The following is a 17,164-nucleotide window of genomic DNA, read 5'->3' on the forward strand; positions in this document are numbered from 1 at the left end:
TGTGTGTGTGTGTGTGAGTCTATTTTGGTCCGGTGCAGTATGTGTGTGCACAGTCAGCCTTTAAGTGCAAACATAAAAAAGACACAGTTTAGAATCGGCATAGGCAGTACTGATTTCTTTTATACTTTTATTTTTATGACTCTTTGTGGAGTGTTTAGTTTGACATAGGCTTTGGATGAATCAGTCTCAGTAAATATTAATATTTTTATTTAGTTCACTACTGAAAGACCCACAGCGGAAAAATACTTTTGCAGAAAGCAAAAGAGGAAGAATATCTTTTTTGTTGACATGAGTGTGGAGACAAATTTTGTGTGCATACCTGAGGCTGTTTTGGGCCAGTGTGTGTGTTTGTATGTGTATGTGTGTGTGTGTGTGTTATTCTGCCAGCGACTGGTGTCGCCTCTTTTTGCACACAATGGCCCACACAATCATACAAAATGTCACTCGACAGGCTCATCTCTGCTGCCTCTCCCAGCATCCCCTCCTAATTTACCGTTGGCTGAGAGCAACGGAACGACATGGGCCTCTGACGTGAAAAACTGTGACATTTGAGCGCCCAATACGTGCATTTTTTTAAAGCTCTTTAAAACATCTCCAAGTCATCACAGCAAACAAGCATATTGGTAAATGGCTTCTCTAAGTGAATCAAAACATGTAAGAGCTGAGGGAGAATGTTGTTATTGACATCCCTGCACCTGCCAGATGATGCACTCCTGCCATTTTTATTTATTTTTTTTTTTTTTTAGTTTCTGCACACGCATCTGACAAACTGTCATGCAAGTTTCCCATCGTGCAGTATTTCTTTCTTCAATCCTTACACTGCTGCGTGCTGGAGGAAAAACAAAGCTGACTCCATGTTGTTTGCCTTTGCAGTGAAATGTGTTTGCAGAACAAATGCATTGGCGTAAGATAAACATCAGTATATGCTGCAGCTTATAAGGATGGATATGTTAAATAATCCTTGCTTGTTAAGGTGAAAGGAAAGGCAGTTTCCTGGTGTATTTTTCTGGATGAACACACTTTTTTTTTTGTTTTGTACTGTGGCCAAAACATCCAAACATTCCAAATGCAATTGCTGGAATGACATAAATGCCGCAGGATCAAAAACAAATGTAAAATAAAATGCTGCAAATGACCAAAAACACACACAAACACCCAAAATATCCAATTTCAACTTCACAGAACCAAACCGAGTTCCACCAGACCTAAGGGACATCAACCTTTAAAGACTTAAGACGGAATATTTTAAAGCAAAGGTGTCAAACTCAATTGCGTATCAGGTCTACTTTTAGGTTAAAGGCTGAACTGGACATTTAGTGTGGTTATTCATTTCAATAAAATGATTTTTGATGGGCCATCTCTTTGTCATTCTCTGAATGTATGCTACAGTATTTTATGTTGACACAAAATCACAATCCCTGAGATGTAGATTACGCATTTCCCAGTATGCTTTGCTGTAGTTAAAATGATGGCTTTTGACTGTCCTACGCCTTTTTAAGGTGTTATTTTGTACAGACAGGGTATAATAGTTAAAGTGAACCATACTCTACTCTAGTCACTTCACTGCAATACTGTACATATTACTGCTATTATATATTGTCATATCCATACTGTTTATAATCTGTATAATCTACAATAGCCATATTATAGTCATTTCCATACCCTAGTCACTCCATTGCAATACTGTATATATTATTGTTATTATATATTGTCATACCCATACTGTTTATAATCTGTATAATCTACAATAGCCATATTATAGTCATTTATATCCCTGTACATATCCTCACTGTATTATAGTCATAGCCTGTATAGTTTTATTTACATAGATCCGTCCATACTAATGTACTTATAAAAATTGCACTTCTGGTTGGATGCTAACTGCATTTTGTTGCCCTGTACAAGTGACATGAGCAATAACAATAAAGTTGAATCTAATCTAATCTAATCTAATCTAATGTTTACTTCTGTACAGTTGAATTATTTTTACTTTCAGTCTGAATCTGTAATTGCAGTGCGGGCCGGATTAGGCCCCGGGGCCTGAGTTTGACACATGTTTCAAAATATTGTACAAAAAATATTTTTAATAGTGTGTGTAAAGTGTAAAGACATAAAAAAATATATTTTTCCTTCTGCCAGTTTCTTCTGGACATGCGTGTTTGCTTCCTGTTATTTAAAATTACTACGCCTCTTATATAAATATTATTATACAGTACTTTTGTTCACTTTGAAGTTGTTCCACACACACTTAATTTTGGTTTGATGTGGAGCACAATGCATGCTGCCGCAAAGTCCTCCACATTTCCTCCATGTCCAGCTCACAGTCAGTGGTGAAGGCCTGCGACTCATACAAGGCTTAATTCTAATGAATTCCATATTCATCAAAATGTGTTAATTAAATTGTATTGTCTTAATGCTGTTTCAAAGTCACCTAAGGACAAGGCTTGGTGGGGAATTAGACCTCTCCATTCTCACACACACACACACACACACACACACACACACACACACAAATAAGCACAACAGTGCCCTCCATTGGTAGACTCCTTGCAGGAAGTGGCACACAAAGGGAAACAAAACTTGACCTCAAGGTTATACACTTGAAGCTGGTGAGCTGCCAGTCGGAAGCTGATTTTGAGTAGGCATGCATTGGAAATACATTTCAATAATGTCCGTTTGTTTGGTTTGAAATAAGCTATGAAAATAAATGTTACAAAACTGACTAGCTTTCTGCCATTTTCATCTCAAGACCCCTGGCTTTAGATCCTCGCATCCCCTGAAAAAACATCAACAAGAGGCTCTCACCAGTCCCTCCCATTTTGCAAAGAGATGCAAACTAATGCCCTCTCTACGCTCCTTCGCTGCTGTGGCAGTTTGTTGCACACTCAAAAAAATCGGGGCGGGAACAGATTAATTATTTATACGTGTGAAACACGTTAGTATAATTCAGCCTTCCTATGAATAATGTATTTGAAAAGTCAGATCTGAAAATCACACAGCGCTATTTATGTGATCATTGTACTTGTCTGTCACAAAAGAAAACTGCATTTTGGAAAGGGATTTTGCCCATCATCCACAATCCTTATGTGAAACATGACCACATGTCTTTGTCTTTTCTGTGCAGAAAACCGTTAGCATTTGGGAGCTAACAATGCATGTAACAGGACACGACTATAAAGCCCTAAAAAAAAAAAAAAACCTTCCCAAAAAATGGCAACAATGTTCTATTTGCATAACTGACCTCTACATAAACCCAATAGCAACATTGATATTGTCGCAGCTAACAGGAAGAACTATTTTTCTGGCGTAGTGACACGGCGCCTCAAGCCACTACTAAATAATGCAATAGCACAACAATCTGTACTGACTAGGAAACAAGAAGAAACAACTATGAATAGACAAACAAATGATCTGTAAAGTATTAGCCTGTATTAGCATGTTTTGTTTATACATGTTTATACATGACACAATCAATACTGTATCTTGGTGACTCACTCGATGGATCGTTATCCGTCTGGTCCAGCTGGTCTGGGGCGTCTTTTCCAATTTATTAAGGGTAGGTGTTCAGCCTCTTGGAGCAGTGTCCTCCTAGCCATACACACGAATGGTAACACTGTATGCCACAGTACAGCTGAACACTTCATTTCTGTCAGCATGGCTTACACATTTGTAGGGTATGCAGGGCCCAGGTTTAATTAAACCCATGACCTCTTTGCTGTGATGCTAGTCATTGTACCACCACAATAAAGACACACGTCTAAAGCAGCAAAAGGTTAAATATGATGATATGTTTAAGCTATTTTGGCCGTGGGCTTAAACCTACTGTAGTTTCTCTTTCCAGTTATACAGGAATCGTTAAAAATACCGGAACCGGAAGTGAGAGGGCAATTATTACTGGTACGATGCTGCTGCGTTCAAAGACAGTGTGAAATTACGCAATTTAGAGGATTAATACCGAATCGTGGAAGTTTGCAGCTGCATGAAGCATGGTTTGATGTTTTGTTTTTGATTGCATCAAACCTTTTAAAAGTGAAATTCGGGTTCTTCTCAACCAAAAGTTATCATTAACAGAGTACACGACTTTCCGGCTTTCTGGAACTAGGACGCTAGAAACAAAGGACTGTTTACGCTACCTGTACTTCCGTAGTACGCTCGGTGCGGGATTGGCCGCCATGATGGTCTGCAGAATCCAGAATCATTTTACTGTAAAAATGTTCGTTGCACAGTTCCCAGCGATTAATTGCTCCAGCGAACGGCTGGGTTTGTCATCATATGTACTGTATATATTCATTGTCTTCGGTAAATAACATTAATTAATTCTTGCCCACCATCATGGCGGACATTCTGCTCCATGGCGTACTACGCTCGTATCCCACCCTTATCATTTAGCGTCCTTGGTGTGTCGCTCCATGTGATGCTAACATGACCGCTGTTGTTGTCCGCCGGCTAGCTGCACTCTCCGGGGCTTCGGCGGTGGCACTCGGAGCCTACGGGGCTCATGGTAGGTCCTCCGGGTTCACAAACCAAACAGCGTTCAAAACACAACACAGCAACATTTTCATATTTCTCTTTGCAGGCTTTAAAACCAGCGACCCAGATGATTACCAAAGAGTGGTAAGACGTTTTAACAGTCCCGCCTGGTATTCGTGTTTGCTTTTGTTTTTGTTCCCATTCCAAGTGTGTTCCAATCAAGAAATAAACTGAAGAAACTTCCCGAGGCTTTGATTTAGGTTTTTAATGTGTGTTTCTGCAGCTATTTGAAACAGCCAACAAGTATCACTTCTACCACAGCTTGGCGCTGCTGGGTGCTGCCCACTCCAGTAAACCTGCTGTGGTGAGTGAGTTGCTCTTTATGCATGATGAATACAATAATGAATACATTGCATTTTATTTTTCTCAGTATAACATTGCAGTTATAGTTTGGTTTTTTAGTAAGACACTATTATAATTTGTTTTTTGCACAATTTTGTACAAGATGTTTGGCATTTGTGCAGCAACAGTCTGGGTTATGTTATGTGTGCTGCCATGCTAACGTTGCAACAATGTAAATTACTGGGATTACATATGTTTCCTCTCCTGTCAATAAAACAGGCTGGCACCCTCCTGATCGCCGGCATGGGGATGTTCTGCGGCTCACTCTACCACCAGGCCATAACTGGGGACCCGGGCCTTCGCAAGGTGGCCCCTGTGGGGGGCATGGCAATGATTGCAGGCTGGCTGGCGCTCATCCTCTGAGGCCCATGCGTGTTTGCCAGAGATAACAGAAGAACAGGATAATGACGTTTTTGCCATTGCTGTTTGAGCTGAGCTCTGAGGACAAAGAAACAAGTTTGTTAGAATAAATGTATACATATTAAGGCTGTCAAATTCTAATTTATCAGTTTTCAAATTAATTAACCACCATTTGCAACTATGTGTGAAATATATTTTGCTGTATTTTATGAACGAAGATATATTACAGGATACACAGTATATTATAAAATGCAACTTTAATTTATGTGGCTATTATCTTCTTGATTAATCAACTGGATGTGCTCGTCGCATCTTCAAATGGAAAGATGTTTAGGCGTCAGGTCTTTTTCCCCAAACAACATCTCTTCATTATCAAGACATGTCTTGCACTCAGTTAATCAATGGACTGATTGACTGCTCATCTTAAATTAAAAATGAAGCATGTACTTGATATAAACACTCTCCAGAGTGGCCTTCATTAATCTTGATGGACGTCATCTTTTAAAAAATTTCCAAGTGCTTGCAAGTTGGTATGCTACATTTCAAGCTACCTACCGTAATTTACACATTTTAGAAGGAGGATGCTGTTTGTTCTCTTTGTGGTCATTTCAACACTTAAGATGTGTTTAACAGCACAGCAATCCTTAAGTGAACATTTAATTAATCAAGCACTTGAAATTTATGAGTACATGTAGCAAGAAGTGAGATAAAGTGAGTGTCCTGGTCCTAAATTTATGTAAAGTTTGCAGAAGAGTTTGATATTATTGTCATTATTGACTATGCTGATCCGTGTGGTCAGAACCAGCTGCTCACGTGACGTGGCACGTGACACAAATTATACTAAAATTAAATAATTAATCCTCTGATCTGACAACAAGGACCACTGTGTCTTTAGCGCCCCTAGTGGTAGGGACCATTGCTCCGCGTCATACAGCAGCTGGTCACAGCGCCCCTAGTGGTAGGGACCACTGTTTTGTGCAAGAGACCGTGGTCCCTTGGACCACTGCTGCAATTCACTAGCCAGCCCCCCCCTTCACAGGTTTCTGTAGGATATTTTCTGCTACTTGCTGGCTCTTAAATTAATTTGTCTTTGTTCAACTGTCTTGCATAAATTGAATCTTCATCGCCATGTTTTATCCTAGGAAGGAGATATGCCCAATAAACCAGTTTACGATAATCTACACCGATGTATTTTTTTGCTTTTTACTGGTGCATGCACAAACACGCATGCCAACAGTAGCATAAAACGTAAACCTCGGCACACACAGCCATTCATTGCACTTTACACACGCACACGCCCATTGAGCTCCCACCCAGCCCTCCAGTGCAGCGCCGCCGCCTTTGCAGCGCCGTGCAGAATGCGTGCCATCAGCCGCTAATCCCTGGATCCTCCCGAGTAGGACGGACGGTGCATTCCGGGAGAGTCGGTCAGTGTTGCCGTGGGGGTGTCGGCAGCGCTGGGGACCTGTTGGAGATGACAGCTGACCAGGGCGGACTGAAGCGCAGGCACCAAAACAACATTAGCCGAAGAGGAAGTTACAGTGTGACTGGTGTGTTTTGTTGACTGCTTTAGCCTCCGAACTAAACATTTGGTCTTGTTTTACCTTGAATGCATTCCTATGTGTGTGCGTGTGTGGCCACTGTCCCCCCACCTGTCACGTTAGCTAGCATGCTAGTGGGCTAATAAACGAGAAATATATAGCACCTCGGACGAAGACACGATTTTAGAAAGCGATGCAAAGCAGATAAAGTCTTTATGCTCTGATGCACTTAACATGTTTACGCTTATTACTGCTTTATTAACAAGCGCCTTAATTAGCCAGTGTTCACTTCCAAGACAGGCAAGCTGGCTAATTAGCTGTGCTATTAGCTTAGCGGCGGCTAGAATTAGCGAGCTGGGTAATTGACCCAGTTTTAGAGGGGCAGAGGCCGTCTATGTCTTCCACTCGGATGTTTTTTTGTTTACTTTGTACCTAAGGCATACAAGGACCCGGAAGCTTATAATAAATGTCGCTAACCTATAGCTCACTTTAACGTGATTAGACGAACTACGTCTGTTAATGTGCATTTGAATCAACACATCACTGCATTATTGCTAACTTTACATTGAAAAGGAGTCAAATATAAGTTGAGTGCTTGTATATCAGTGAGTTAGAAAACTTACTTGTATGTGAATGTGGTCTTGGGACCCCTGGAGGCGTACACAAACAGAAGCAAAGCAGCTCAACTTTAACCTTATATTGTTGTTGATAGATGCCCCGTTTTAGTGTCCTAATGTGCTATTTTTACCTCATAGGGCTGTCGACATGGATTCCCTGATGAGTGCTGTGTCGCCACGCTCACCGGCACCCGGCAAGAAGCTCTGTGAGGTGGACTTCAGGTCCGGGGCGACCCTGGAGCAGCTGTCCTCTCAGGTGTCCGAGTTGGTCCTACTGGAGCAGGGCGAGTTCGGGGACCATACGGCTTTGGAGGTGCACACGGCAAAGGATTTCATCTTCAACATGTTAGGTGCGTCTTTTTTATTGGTATTTTCTTTAGTTGTAGTTCTGGAGCTCCTGGAAAAGGCTTCTTTTAAAATAGTCTTAAAAAAAACAGGGACAAAAACATATTTTTCCAGATCTGTTTTTCCTCTTCTTGTGTGTTTTTCACGATGCGTCTCCAAGATCGTCATTTTTCCTCTTCATTCGCTGTGAAGTCTCCAGGCTTGCTTTCCTTGGCATAATCACTTGTGGTTTTGCTGCTTTTCCTACTCCTTTTCTCACCGCCTGCTGTGGGAGTGGGAGGGAAGTTTTGGCTTTTGCAAGAAAAAGATGATCTCTGTTGAAATATAAATTTAGGAACATGGCAGAGGCGGCATTAACACTTCTCCGCCTCCTGAGGACGCGCACCGCAGCAGCATGGAGCTTAAACTTTGGAATTTACTGAGAAAAGTCTCCTTCTTTTTGATTTACTGCTGTGATATTTTAAATGATTGTCAAAAGACCTCATTACTAATAATGATCTCAGACTCTGCAGCTGCCCCGGACTCCTGGCTTCGTATGATCAAACATAAAAGATCAATTCAACGACTTTTATAATTCTTGCAGGGAATAATTAAGCAGTGAGCTTAAACTTTTTGCTGCAGAAGTAAAGCTTAATGTTATGTTTTTGCATGATGTATTCTCTGGTGTGCCGATGCACAAATATCAAGAGTGGCAGCTCCATTTCCCTTGTGGAGACATGTGTCATGCTAGCTAGCAACCCCAGTCATCATCTGGCAGCCAAAGCGGGCTATGGCATGGTGTCAGGAAATGACTGGAATATATTTGAATATTTGGTGCCAAGCAGCATATTGCCTGCCATAAATGGCGGTCACTCTTGTTTACAGAGACTCACATTTTTTTTGGCACTTAGCTATGTTCAATCTTGAAAGCTGGCGCAGCGGCTTGGCTGAATGCAAATAGTCACAGACTTGCTGTTAATGTTTGATACAAAAGACCGCTCAACGGATTCAATAGTAAATGTATGATGACTTAACGTTGCACACTGACGCAGAAGTGACGCTCCACTCGCCAGCTGCTGATATGACAGTTTCCTCCAATATTGTCTTGTACACTGGAAGGGGCGTTGCAAGGGACGGAGAGACAGGCTGAAGTGTTGTCCTAAAAGAGCAGAGTGAAAAATAATGACCTTTCGTTATGAATTTGAACATAAAATAGACTTGGAGCCATTTGCAGGATAAAACAAAGAAGAAGTCTCATTATCCAGAGGGATCCTCTGAGCTATTCTCCAGAGTGGCTGGATGTTTTCACTTCGCTCCGGCTGTGATGACTGTGGCCAACACGTTCCCATGCCTCAAAAAGTGTCGGCGATGTCTTGGGGGATTCATGCATGGGGCCGCCTATTGATTTGTTTTCGCTCTTGTGAAGATGTTCTCTTTGCACATCGCAACACAGTTTTAACCCTGTTATAATTGGATATCCTTTCTTTTTGTGGCTGCGTATTCAATTCAGTAATAGAAGGGAGACAACCGCAGGTGTGTTACAGTACCTAGCTGTGTAATAGTCAAGCGTAGCTATTAAATTGTCATTTCACTGACATGAAATTGGGTCAAGCCTGAAAGTAGTTCACAAAGAGAAAACTTCAGCGTCCAGTTACATTCCTTACAGGATTAGGTTCAAATCTGTGGCCGTGAAAAACCAACCCAGGCCGTCCCCCTCGTCTTGGTTCTATTCTCAGACTACTACAAGCTGTGAATTAGTAATTTAGTCGCTGCTCCGGCTTCTCGGAATGACCTTGAGCTTCCCGCAACCAATGTGAGAACTGGAGATGCATTGCTAATTTGTGAAGTTTTTTTTCCGTCTTTCATCCCCTCCTTCCTTCTGGAGATAATTTTTTCGTCTTTTTTTCCCTGCCCGTTTGAGCCAATTTGTCAGCGGCAGATAAAAGCATATGCACGACTCCAAAATGCAGTGCCCTATGGTTTGAATCCCTCCGCGAATGTTTCCCCTCTCATCCTGTCTTTTGATCTCACTTTCCCTCTAACTTCCTTCCCCGGTTCATTAGACCTTCCTTCTGAATCGCTCATAATTAACTTGCACCACCTCGGTGACCATTCTCTGTCCACCAATCAGCGGACTGCTTGGATTTTATCTGTGTCCAATATATTCCCTCGCCAAGCTCCAGACCAGCTGGTGTTCAGTTCTTCTGCTCCAGCGTGGCTCTATTAAGCTGCCTAAACATCATTTACATAATTGACTCCCGTCCTGTGGGTCAAATGGGCCCACAGTGCGGGCGCTTTACAAGTGTAGCCATAAAGAGGTTTCAGCCGCTCTTTCTTTTATCGTAAAAACAGTTGGTAAAAGCAGTTTTAGTACAATTGACTATTGTTTCTTATAGGTTCTAATAAGTCAATCATTCCACTCTCACTTCTTCAGGTTTAGTCCAGAAGGTGGATCAGCGCCTCCCAGTGGCTAACGAGTACTTACTGCTGTCCAGCGGGGCCCGGGAGGGTGTCTTGGACCTAAACCCGGAGGATCTGGGTGACTACGCCAAAGGTGCCGATTTTGACCTGGACTTCACACTGCTGGTGCCGGCCCTGAAGCTCCACGACCGCAACCAGCCCGTCACGCTGGACATGAGGCACTCGCCACCATGCCACTCATGGCTCAGCCTGCGCCTGTGCGACTCCAACATCCTGTCCCGCTGGAGCGTCTGTTGCCAGGAGGAGAGCGGACTTCCTGATGGGGAAGATGAGGATGAAGACGGCGAAATGGGTATGCTTGTAGAAATCTGTAGACCTTTTTTGAATTTTGCAGTCATCCTCTTTTCCTTTTTCCCATCTAGGAAAAGGCTCCATCCCCTCCTTGGGCTCCCCTCAGTCCCTGGATGGCTGCTACTTCTCCCCCACCCTGGTGACAGACTGGTTCTGGGGGGTGGTGAGTGAGGCAGTAGATGAGCTGCGCCGAAGCCCCCAGCGAGGCATTCCAACCCCCGAACGACTGGAGAGGAACGGGCCACTCACGACCATCATCCTCCAGGTATGCGGAAGAAAGTCAGGGTGCTTCATTTTAGCTCTACTGTTTTGGGAATTTCAATGCTTATGCTCAGGAAATCCCGCTTAGAGTCATCACTTTCTCCCTCTCCACGCTGCCCCCCCCGCAGGCAGGCTCCAGCCGGGTGCTGTACGACCTCGTTCCAGTGGTGTCGTTTCGGGGCTGGCCTGCTGTGGCTCAAGGCTGGCTGACCGCCAACCACTTCTGGGATGGTAAAATCACTGAGGAGGAAGCCATATCAGGATTCTACTTGCTGCCCTGCTGCTCACCGCTGGGTGGCCGTCCTGACAGGGAGTGGAGGCTCGCCTTCTCCCGCAGTGAGGTACTTTTTCTTTCTTCTTCTCGTCCCATCCGGTCTTTGGAGTGTGTGGTTTAGGAGCTCTGTTTTTTTTTCCTTTAACCAGGTTCAGTTGAAGAAGTGCATCCCCTTTCCCATGGCCCAGGCTTTCCAAGCTGCCAAGGCGGTTTTGTCTCGTATCCTGGCCCGTCCTCGTGCAGGTCTCAGCCTCTACCACCTGCGCACGCTTCTCTTTTGGGCCTGTGACAGACTTCCCGATGCCTACTTGTCCTGCTCAGACTCTGATACCCCCGGTCGTCTCCTCCTGGGTCTCCTGGATGACCTGGCTCATTGCATCCTCGGTAAAAACTGCCCAAACTACTTCCTGCCCCAGTGCAACATGCTGGAGCACCTGACTGACAGCCAGGCTCTTCTCGTGGCTCGGAAACTGGCGCACGTGCGTTCCGATCCCAGCGAGCACCTGCGGGCCGCTTTAGACCAAGCCCAGCAGGCGGGTCAGCTCAAGAAGGAACTCGCCACGAGCGCTAACGGCTCTCCAAGGCATCACGCCACCAATGGAATCATCTCGCCTTCCGAGGACAAGCTGGCTCAGCGTCTGCAGCAGCTGGTCACAGAGAATCCCGGGAAATCGATCTCGGTTTTCCTGAACCCAGACGATGTCACCCGGCCGCACTTCCGCATCGATGACAAGTTTTACTGACGCTACAGCGGAATATTTGAACGTGTGTGCGTGGGCACACCTGCACGGGTTGGGTGTTTATAACCGTAGTTTGCCCCCCAGTGGCTGAATGATGATCTCTCTTCAGACCGAAACACACTCCTGTCCTAACGCTGAACGGAATGACACGTCACTGAGTGGTTGCCATGGAAACGGGCGCCTCCAACAAGCTGTCCTTAACAAGACTGATCTGGCTTGGTTTCGTCAAGCAAAGGTGGAAACACAAAGACTGTTAAAAGTGCAAACAGAAGGATGATCACTTCTATAGACTAAATGGCTGAAAGCTACTTGATTGTTTTGATAGTTTTCTTGAATGTTTAATGATCACATTGTGATGTATGAGTTCCAAAAGCCAGAACAAGACGCGGCTGATGAAACTGAATGTAATGCGGTGAAGAGACCTGCCTCGTCTCTTCTCATCGACTCCCATTCGTTTTACGCTTTTGTTGATATTTCTCAGGTACCAATAATGCTTACCTTGTTAAATTGAAGCTAGTCCCTTCAAAAGGTCTTTCAAGTATTTCAGTGTGTCTTCACTGGATAACACAACGTACCAAAGAGAAAACAAAAAAAAACACTTGCAAATGAGTTTGCAAAACTCCAGTTTACGCTTTCCTGCCGATTGAACAAGTCTGTATCCGGTGAACATTACTGTTTACTGACCCAAAATTTATGTGAAAACATTTTTTTTTAATAATGAAAAAAAGACATATCTCAAATTAATGTCTTTGTTGATCGTTAAGTGAATGAATTTTTTTCTATAGCTGTTTAGAATGTCATGTTTAAAAAGGCTTCCATGGTTTTTCAAGCTCCAAAAAAAAGCATTTGAAAGTGAGTGTGGTGGTTAATTAAGCTTGACTATCCATGAGTGGCACAGCCGTGGACCTTCCAATTGTATTTTTTAAACACTTACAAGCACACCGCCAAGCGTACATGGCGACATGCAACATGACTCACTGCTGTTTTTTTGTTTTCTTTTAATTAAGCTGCTGTTTCTTAAAGGATCTGATGTGCAGACTGCTGAATACTTTAAACTGCTGTCGGTGTGTGGGTGTGTTTGGTGAAGCTGAAGAACAACCAAAGTGTGTTGGTGAAGATTGTTGACTGCAGTGCATTTAGCTTCATGTTGAAAAACGGTAGTGCGGCACAAGTTCTTCGTGATTGAGCTACTTTGTCATTCTTTTGGCTTCAAAACAATCGAACTCGGTGCAGATGTAGTTGTGCTTTGCAGGGATGGCATGACGACATCTGCGCTATTTTAGTTGCCATTTCCTGCTGAATATCGTAGACTCATTTCTAAATCACTCAACTTTTAAGTGCTGTTAAGACTCTTAGTTGAATTATATTAATTTCAGTATATGTTAATATTTAACTTGTTGCTTTGAAAAAAAAGTGCTAATTATAGTGACATTTTTTTGGACTGTAACATGACTGAGTTAATGTATTTATTATCACCGCTGATTCTGAGGGCTTGATATTGATCAGTTTGAGCTCTAGCATGAAATAAATCACTACATTTTGGAACAGCTTGTGTGGGAATTATTTTAAAATGCATGAATATATGCTCGGTACACAGTCAGGAGATTGGGAAGACCTGGGTTTGATTCTCCATGGGCATATCCCACATTCCAAAATCATGCATGGTTAATTGGCGACTCCAAATTGTCCATAGGTAAGAATGTGAGTGTCTTATATGTGCCCTGTGATTGGCTGGCGACAAGTCCAGGGTGTGGACAGATGGGATAGGCTCCAGCATACCTAGTGAGAATAAGCGGCATAGAAAACGGATGGCTGTCATAATGATACAGGAGGATCCAAATATTAGAGCAGCTGAGGAGGAAAAGATGCAATGTACGTTAAATCCCATAGAGGGGGCTCCAGGACTGCACAGATGTCATACAGTATGAGATCACAAGACAAGAATTATTTGCTACACTAAAGTTTGAAGCATTTTGAATCAGTTCATATCTACAGTAAACTCCCAAATGCTCAGCTAAGTCATCTGGTCTTTTCTGGTGCATTTCTCAAAACTGAAATTCGTGACCAGGATGGAGCCACTGAGTTTATAGCCTGGAGGCCAACAGTGGTTAACAAACTAGACGTTCACAAAACATCCAAAATAATCATCAAATCCGTCCCCAGTTGTCAAAACCAAGGATGAAACGGAGGCTAATAAATCAGTATAAAGCATTTACAAGCACATTTAGCAATCTCCGGGTCATTTTAAATGTCTTTAAAGCCTCCCACTGAGACAAGCTCTGTGAAATTCATTCGGCTTTGGAGCTGATTGTGGGCAGACGGAGCTGCATACTAAAATGTCCCTCGCTCCCAAAATCAGTGCTGACGTCAGGGACAAAGAGCAGAGAGGCAGGGTGAATGAAATTAGATGTAAAATCAACTTGCAATCAAGCCAAAAATGGCAAACAGAAAGTGTTCACAATGAACATGATTTATCCTGGAATGATTTAAGGAAAAAAAAAAATCAAGGGGGAGCTTGAACTTTGACTTCAGCTACCTGAAATTGTGTTACTGTGCCTTTCTTAGGTACATGCACAATGTGATCCTGTGCAAAAAAAAAAAAAAAAATCAAGACTTTATCAATACAATATAACCTGGATGGGTACCTCAAATTGTGTTACTGTGCCTTTTTTAGGTACATGCACAATGTGAAAAAAAATATATCAAGACATTATCAATATAATCTGAATGGGTACCTCAAATTATGGCCAAAGTATATGACACTGATACTACAAAAAAGTTTTTTGCATCACATGCAGTTCTGGAAAGATAATTAAAGAGGAAAAAAAATGATATTTATTGTATATCCCTGCCCACTAACTACACATTACCGTGTGTTTCCGTCCCCTGCCAGTAATCGTGTCTTCATCTGCCTTTTAAATGGGCCACTGTAACCTCAGCCCTCCGTGTGTGTGTGTGTGTGTGTGTGTGTGTGTGTGTGTGTTCAACTCGGAACAAGGCCAGGCTGTAACTGGATAGCACTTGGCCGCCTGTCACTGAGAAACTGGGGCTGAACACAAACACACACACACACACACACACACTTGCCATCCTAGTTACATGCTGCATTAATGAAGAGGTTTTGGGTCTTGTCAGTGTCCATCTGCCGCTGTGTTGGTTTCGGCACTCACGCATTTTCCATAACGCCCGAAGGGGCTGTCGAGAAACCATGACCTTGACCTAGGGGCATTTAGCACACGCGTGTGTGTGTGTGTATACATACATATGAGGAAACATTCAAGAGGGCTCCCTTTTCGTCGCGAGTAAGCTTTGTGCACCTTCCCGTCTGTGAATCCAATCCATCTCTCTGTCCTCGTTTCTTCTGGTCCAGGACAACACATACACAAACACACCCACACTGTGTCGCTTTGTATTCCCACTATGCCTCATTCTCCATTGCGTCCTGAGCGTGTGGATGCTGAACATGTTCCTGTGCTGGTGTGCATTAATCTCCATTACAGCATCACGTGTATTAAAGGGAGTTTGCTGGTATAGCTTGTGGAGGACATGGGGGAGGGGGGGATGCAGGTCACACAAGGGAGGTGTTCCCCTTAACCTCTGACCCTTATACCTTTCAATGTGTCTAGATGCCTATCATCCGGGATGCTACCCAAACTGTTTGCACACACCTCCGCCAAGTGTTCTTCTGAATGAACAATACCGTCATCAATATGATGAGGAGGCACGTAGAGCGAAGAGACAGAATGGAGGAGAGGGACGCATTAAGGCGACAACCAGAAAAAGATGAAACAGGAGGAACAGATGGATGAAGAACATACTCAAGACCCACCAGAGATTTCTAGGAGTTATCAAAAAGAATTCCGAATGTTGTTTCCACTGTCTAATCTTTCTCTCTTCTTATTTTTTGTCGTCTACTCCAAAAGTACAGTTGAAAGCCCCCCCGCCCCCCAAACCCCAAAGCCAGCTCCTCCTCTCCTGTTCGCACATTAATTAAATCTGTGTGTAATTACTGTTGTCGACAATCGGAAGCCAGCAAAGCAAATTGGTCACAGCCTCAGTATCTTTGAAGTGAAATGACTTCAGGAAACTTTTACGCAGTCCGTCACAGGTCACATGTATGAATATGCCGGGGGGGGGGGGGGGGGGGGCAACCTTTTTCAAGAGTATAAGAGGATGTATTGAGAGAAAAATGGTCCATCACGCCAATGACGCCAACCCGTCTATGTCAAACGACACATCATCACGTCTTTTTTATGAGCAGTGACGTGAGGTTCATGGCTGGCGAGGTTCTGACTCTTTCGGGTTTTTTTTTTTTTAAGTCAATACATGTTGCTCACTAAGAGGATAACAAGAAAAACATTTGTGTTTGTACCTTTTATGTGGATACGAAGAAGACACAGCCTTTTATTCAACAGGAAATGGTTCTGGTACTTTGTTGCAAACGTCTGATCACCTCCTGGTGAGCGTGAGTACATAATCCTCCATCTTGGCAGTCAAATTCATTCACTCATTCATTAGAGTATGAACACAGCTTGCATGTATTTGACTTTATGATAGCTAAAAAAAGAAAAACAAACACGACATGACAGTGACACGCACCTTCCAAGTTACACACACCTGACCTCTTTCAGAATGTAAGGTTAAGGTAAGGTATGTAAGGTAATGTAAGGTATTCCAGTGGTATGTTTTTGCCTCTTTACTTTGTCCTTCCATTACAGTTGAGAAACGTGGTGTACAAAGGGGGTGCCTAACTGCAAAAATGTATAAAAAAAAAACCTGTTCTTCAGTCTGGTGGTCCTTGTTTTGACACCCCATGTAGCGCCTTCCGGAGGGCAGCAGGTTAAAGAGTTCAAACCCAGGGTGGGAGCTGTCCTTGACAGTCTTTGATGCTCTGCTGAGGCAGCGGGAGGTGTATATGTCCATCAGGGAGGCGGGGGGGGCAGACCATGATCTTCTGTGCTGCTTTAACTATTCTCTCGCCATACTGTGACGCACCATGACTTATGTCATCAGGCTCTCGTGCTGGAGCCTATCCCAGCTGAACACCCTGGACTGGTGGCCAGCCAATCCCAGGGCACATATAGACAAACAACCATTCACACTCACATTCATACCTATGGACAATTTGGAGTCGGCAATTAACCTTGCATGTTTTTGGAATGTGGGAGGAAACCGGAGTACCCGGAGAAAACCCCACGCATGCACGGGGAGAACATGCAATCACATGCAATGCACATCATCCACCTATCAATTCATCCATTAGCCGGTCTACCTCCCTTCCGGCCCTGTCAGGCCAAGAAAGGCCACATAAATAAATGTATAAATAACTTCACACTGCGTTGAATAGGGATATCTGTATGAATACTGTATACCAGGGGTCTCAAACACGTGGCCCGCGGGCCA

At 43.5% G+C, this 17,164-nt stretch overlaps 3 protein-coding genes and 1 long non-coding RNA gene across 4 annotated transcripts in view; 2 read left to right on the forward strand and 2 right to left on the reverse strand.

Moving 5' to 3' along the window:
- nlgn2a (neuroligin 2a) overlaps positions 1-3,742 on the reverse strand; it is a 114,027-nt gene extending 110,285 nt beyond the window's left edge. Inside the window, exons 1-2 of the mRNA XM_058069097.1 lie at positions 3,664-3,742; positions 3,496-3,588 (exon numbers count right to left, since the gene is read on the reverse strand). The gene's annotated coding sequence lies outside the window, so the exon portion shown is untranslated. The remainder of the gene's footprint in view (positions 1-3,495; positions 3,589-3,663) is intronic.
- Positions 3,743-4,381: 639 nt separating this feature from the next.
- On the forward strand, positions 4,382-6,397 carry tmem256 (transmembrane protein 256). The gene is made up of 4 exons (XM_058065942.1): positions 4,382-4,501; positions 4,577-4,614; positions 4,754-4,834; positions 5,092-6,397. Exons 1-4 carry the CDS (start codon positions 4,423-4,425, stop codon positions 5,233-5,235), a joined length of 342 nt encoding a protein of 113 aa, XP_057921925.1. The 5' UTR covers positions 4,382-4,422; the 3' UTR covers positions 5,236-6,397.
- On the reverse strand, positions 4,782-8,184 carry LOC131124940 (uncharacterized). Its single transcript, XR_009128954.1, has 4 exons — positions 7,522-8,184; positions 7,397-7,423; positions 6,546-6,697; positions 4,782-5,310 (listed from the first exon to the last, which is right to left on the reverse strand). It is a non-coding gene; the product is annotated as an uncharacterized LOC131124940 (long non-coding RNA).
- tmem102 (transmembrane protein 102) lies at positions 6,527-13,298 on the forward strand. The gene is made up of 6 exons (XM_058065936.1): positions 6,527-6,782; positions 7,529-7,740; positions 10,149-10,487; positions 10,558-10,751; positions 10,876-11,088; positions 11,171-13,298. The coding sequence occupies exons 2-6, from the start codon at positions 7,539-7,541 to the stop codon at positions 11,762-11,764; spliced, it is 1,542 nt and encodes a 513-aa protein (XP_057921919.1). The 5' UTR covers positions 6,527-6,782; positions 7,529-7,538; the 3' UTR covers positions 11,765-13,298.
- Positions 13,299-17,164: the final 3,866 nt, after the last annotated feature.

Source organism: Doryrhamphus excisus, chromosome 3, assembly GCF_030265055.1.
Source record: "Doryrhamphus excisus isolate RoL2022-K1 chromosome 3, RoL_Dexc_1.0, whole genome shotgun sequence".
Lineage (NCBI taxonomy): Eukaryota > Metazoa > Chordata > Actinopteri > Syngnathiformes > Syngnathidae > Doryrhamphus > Doryrhamphus excisus.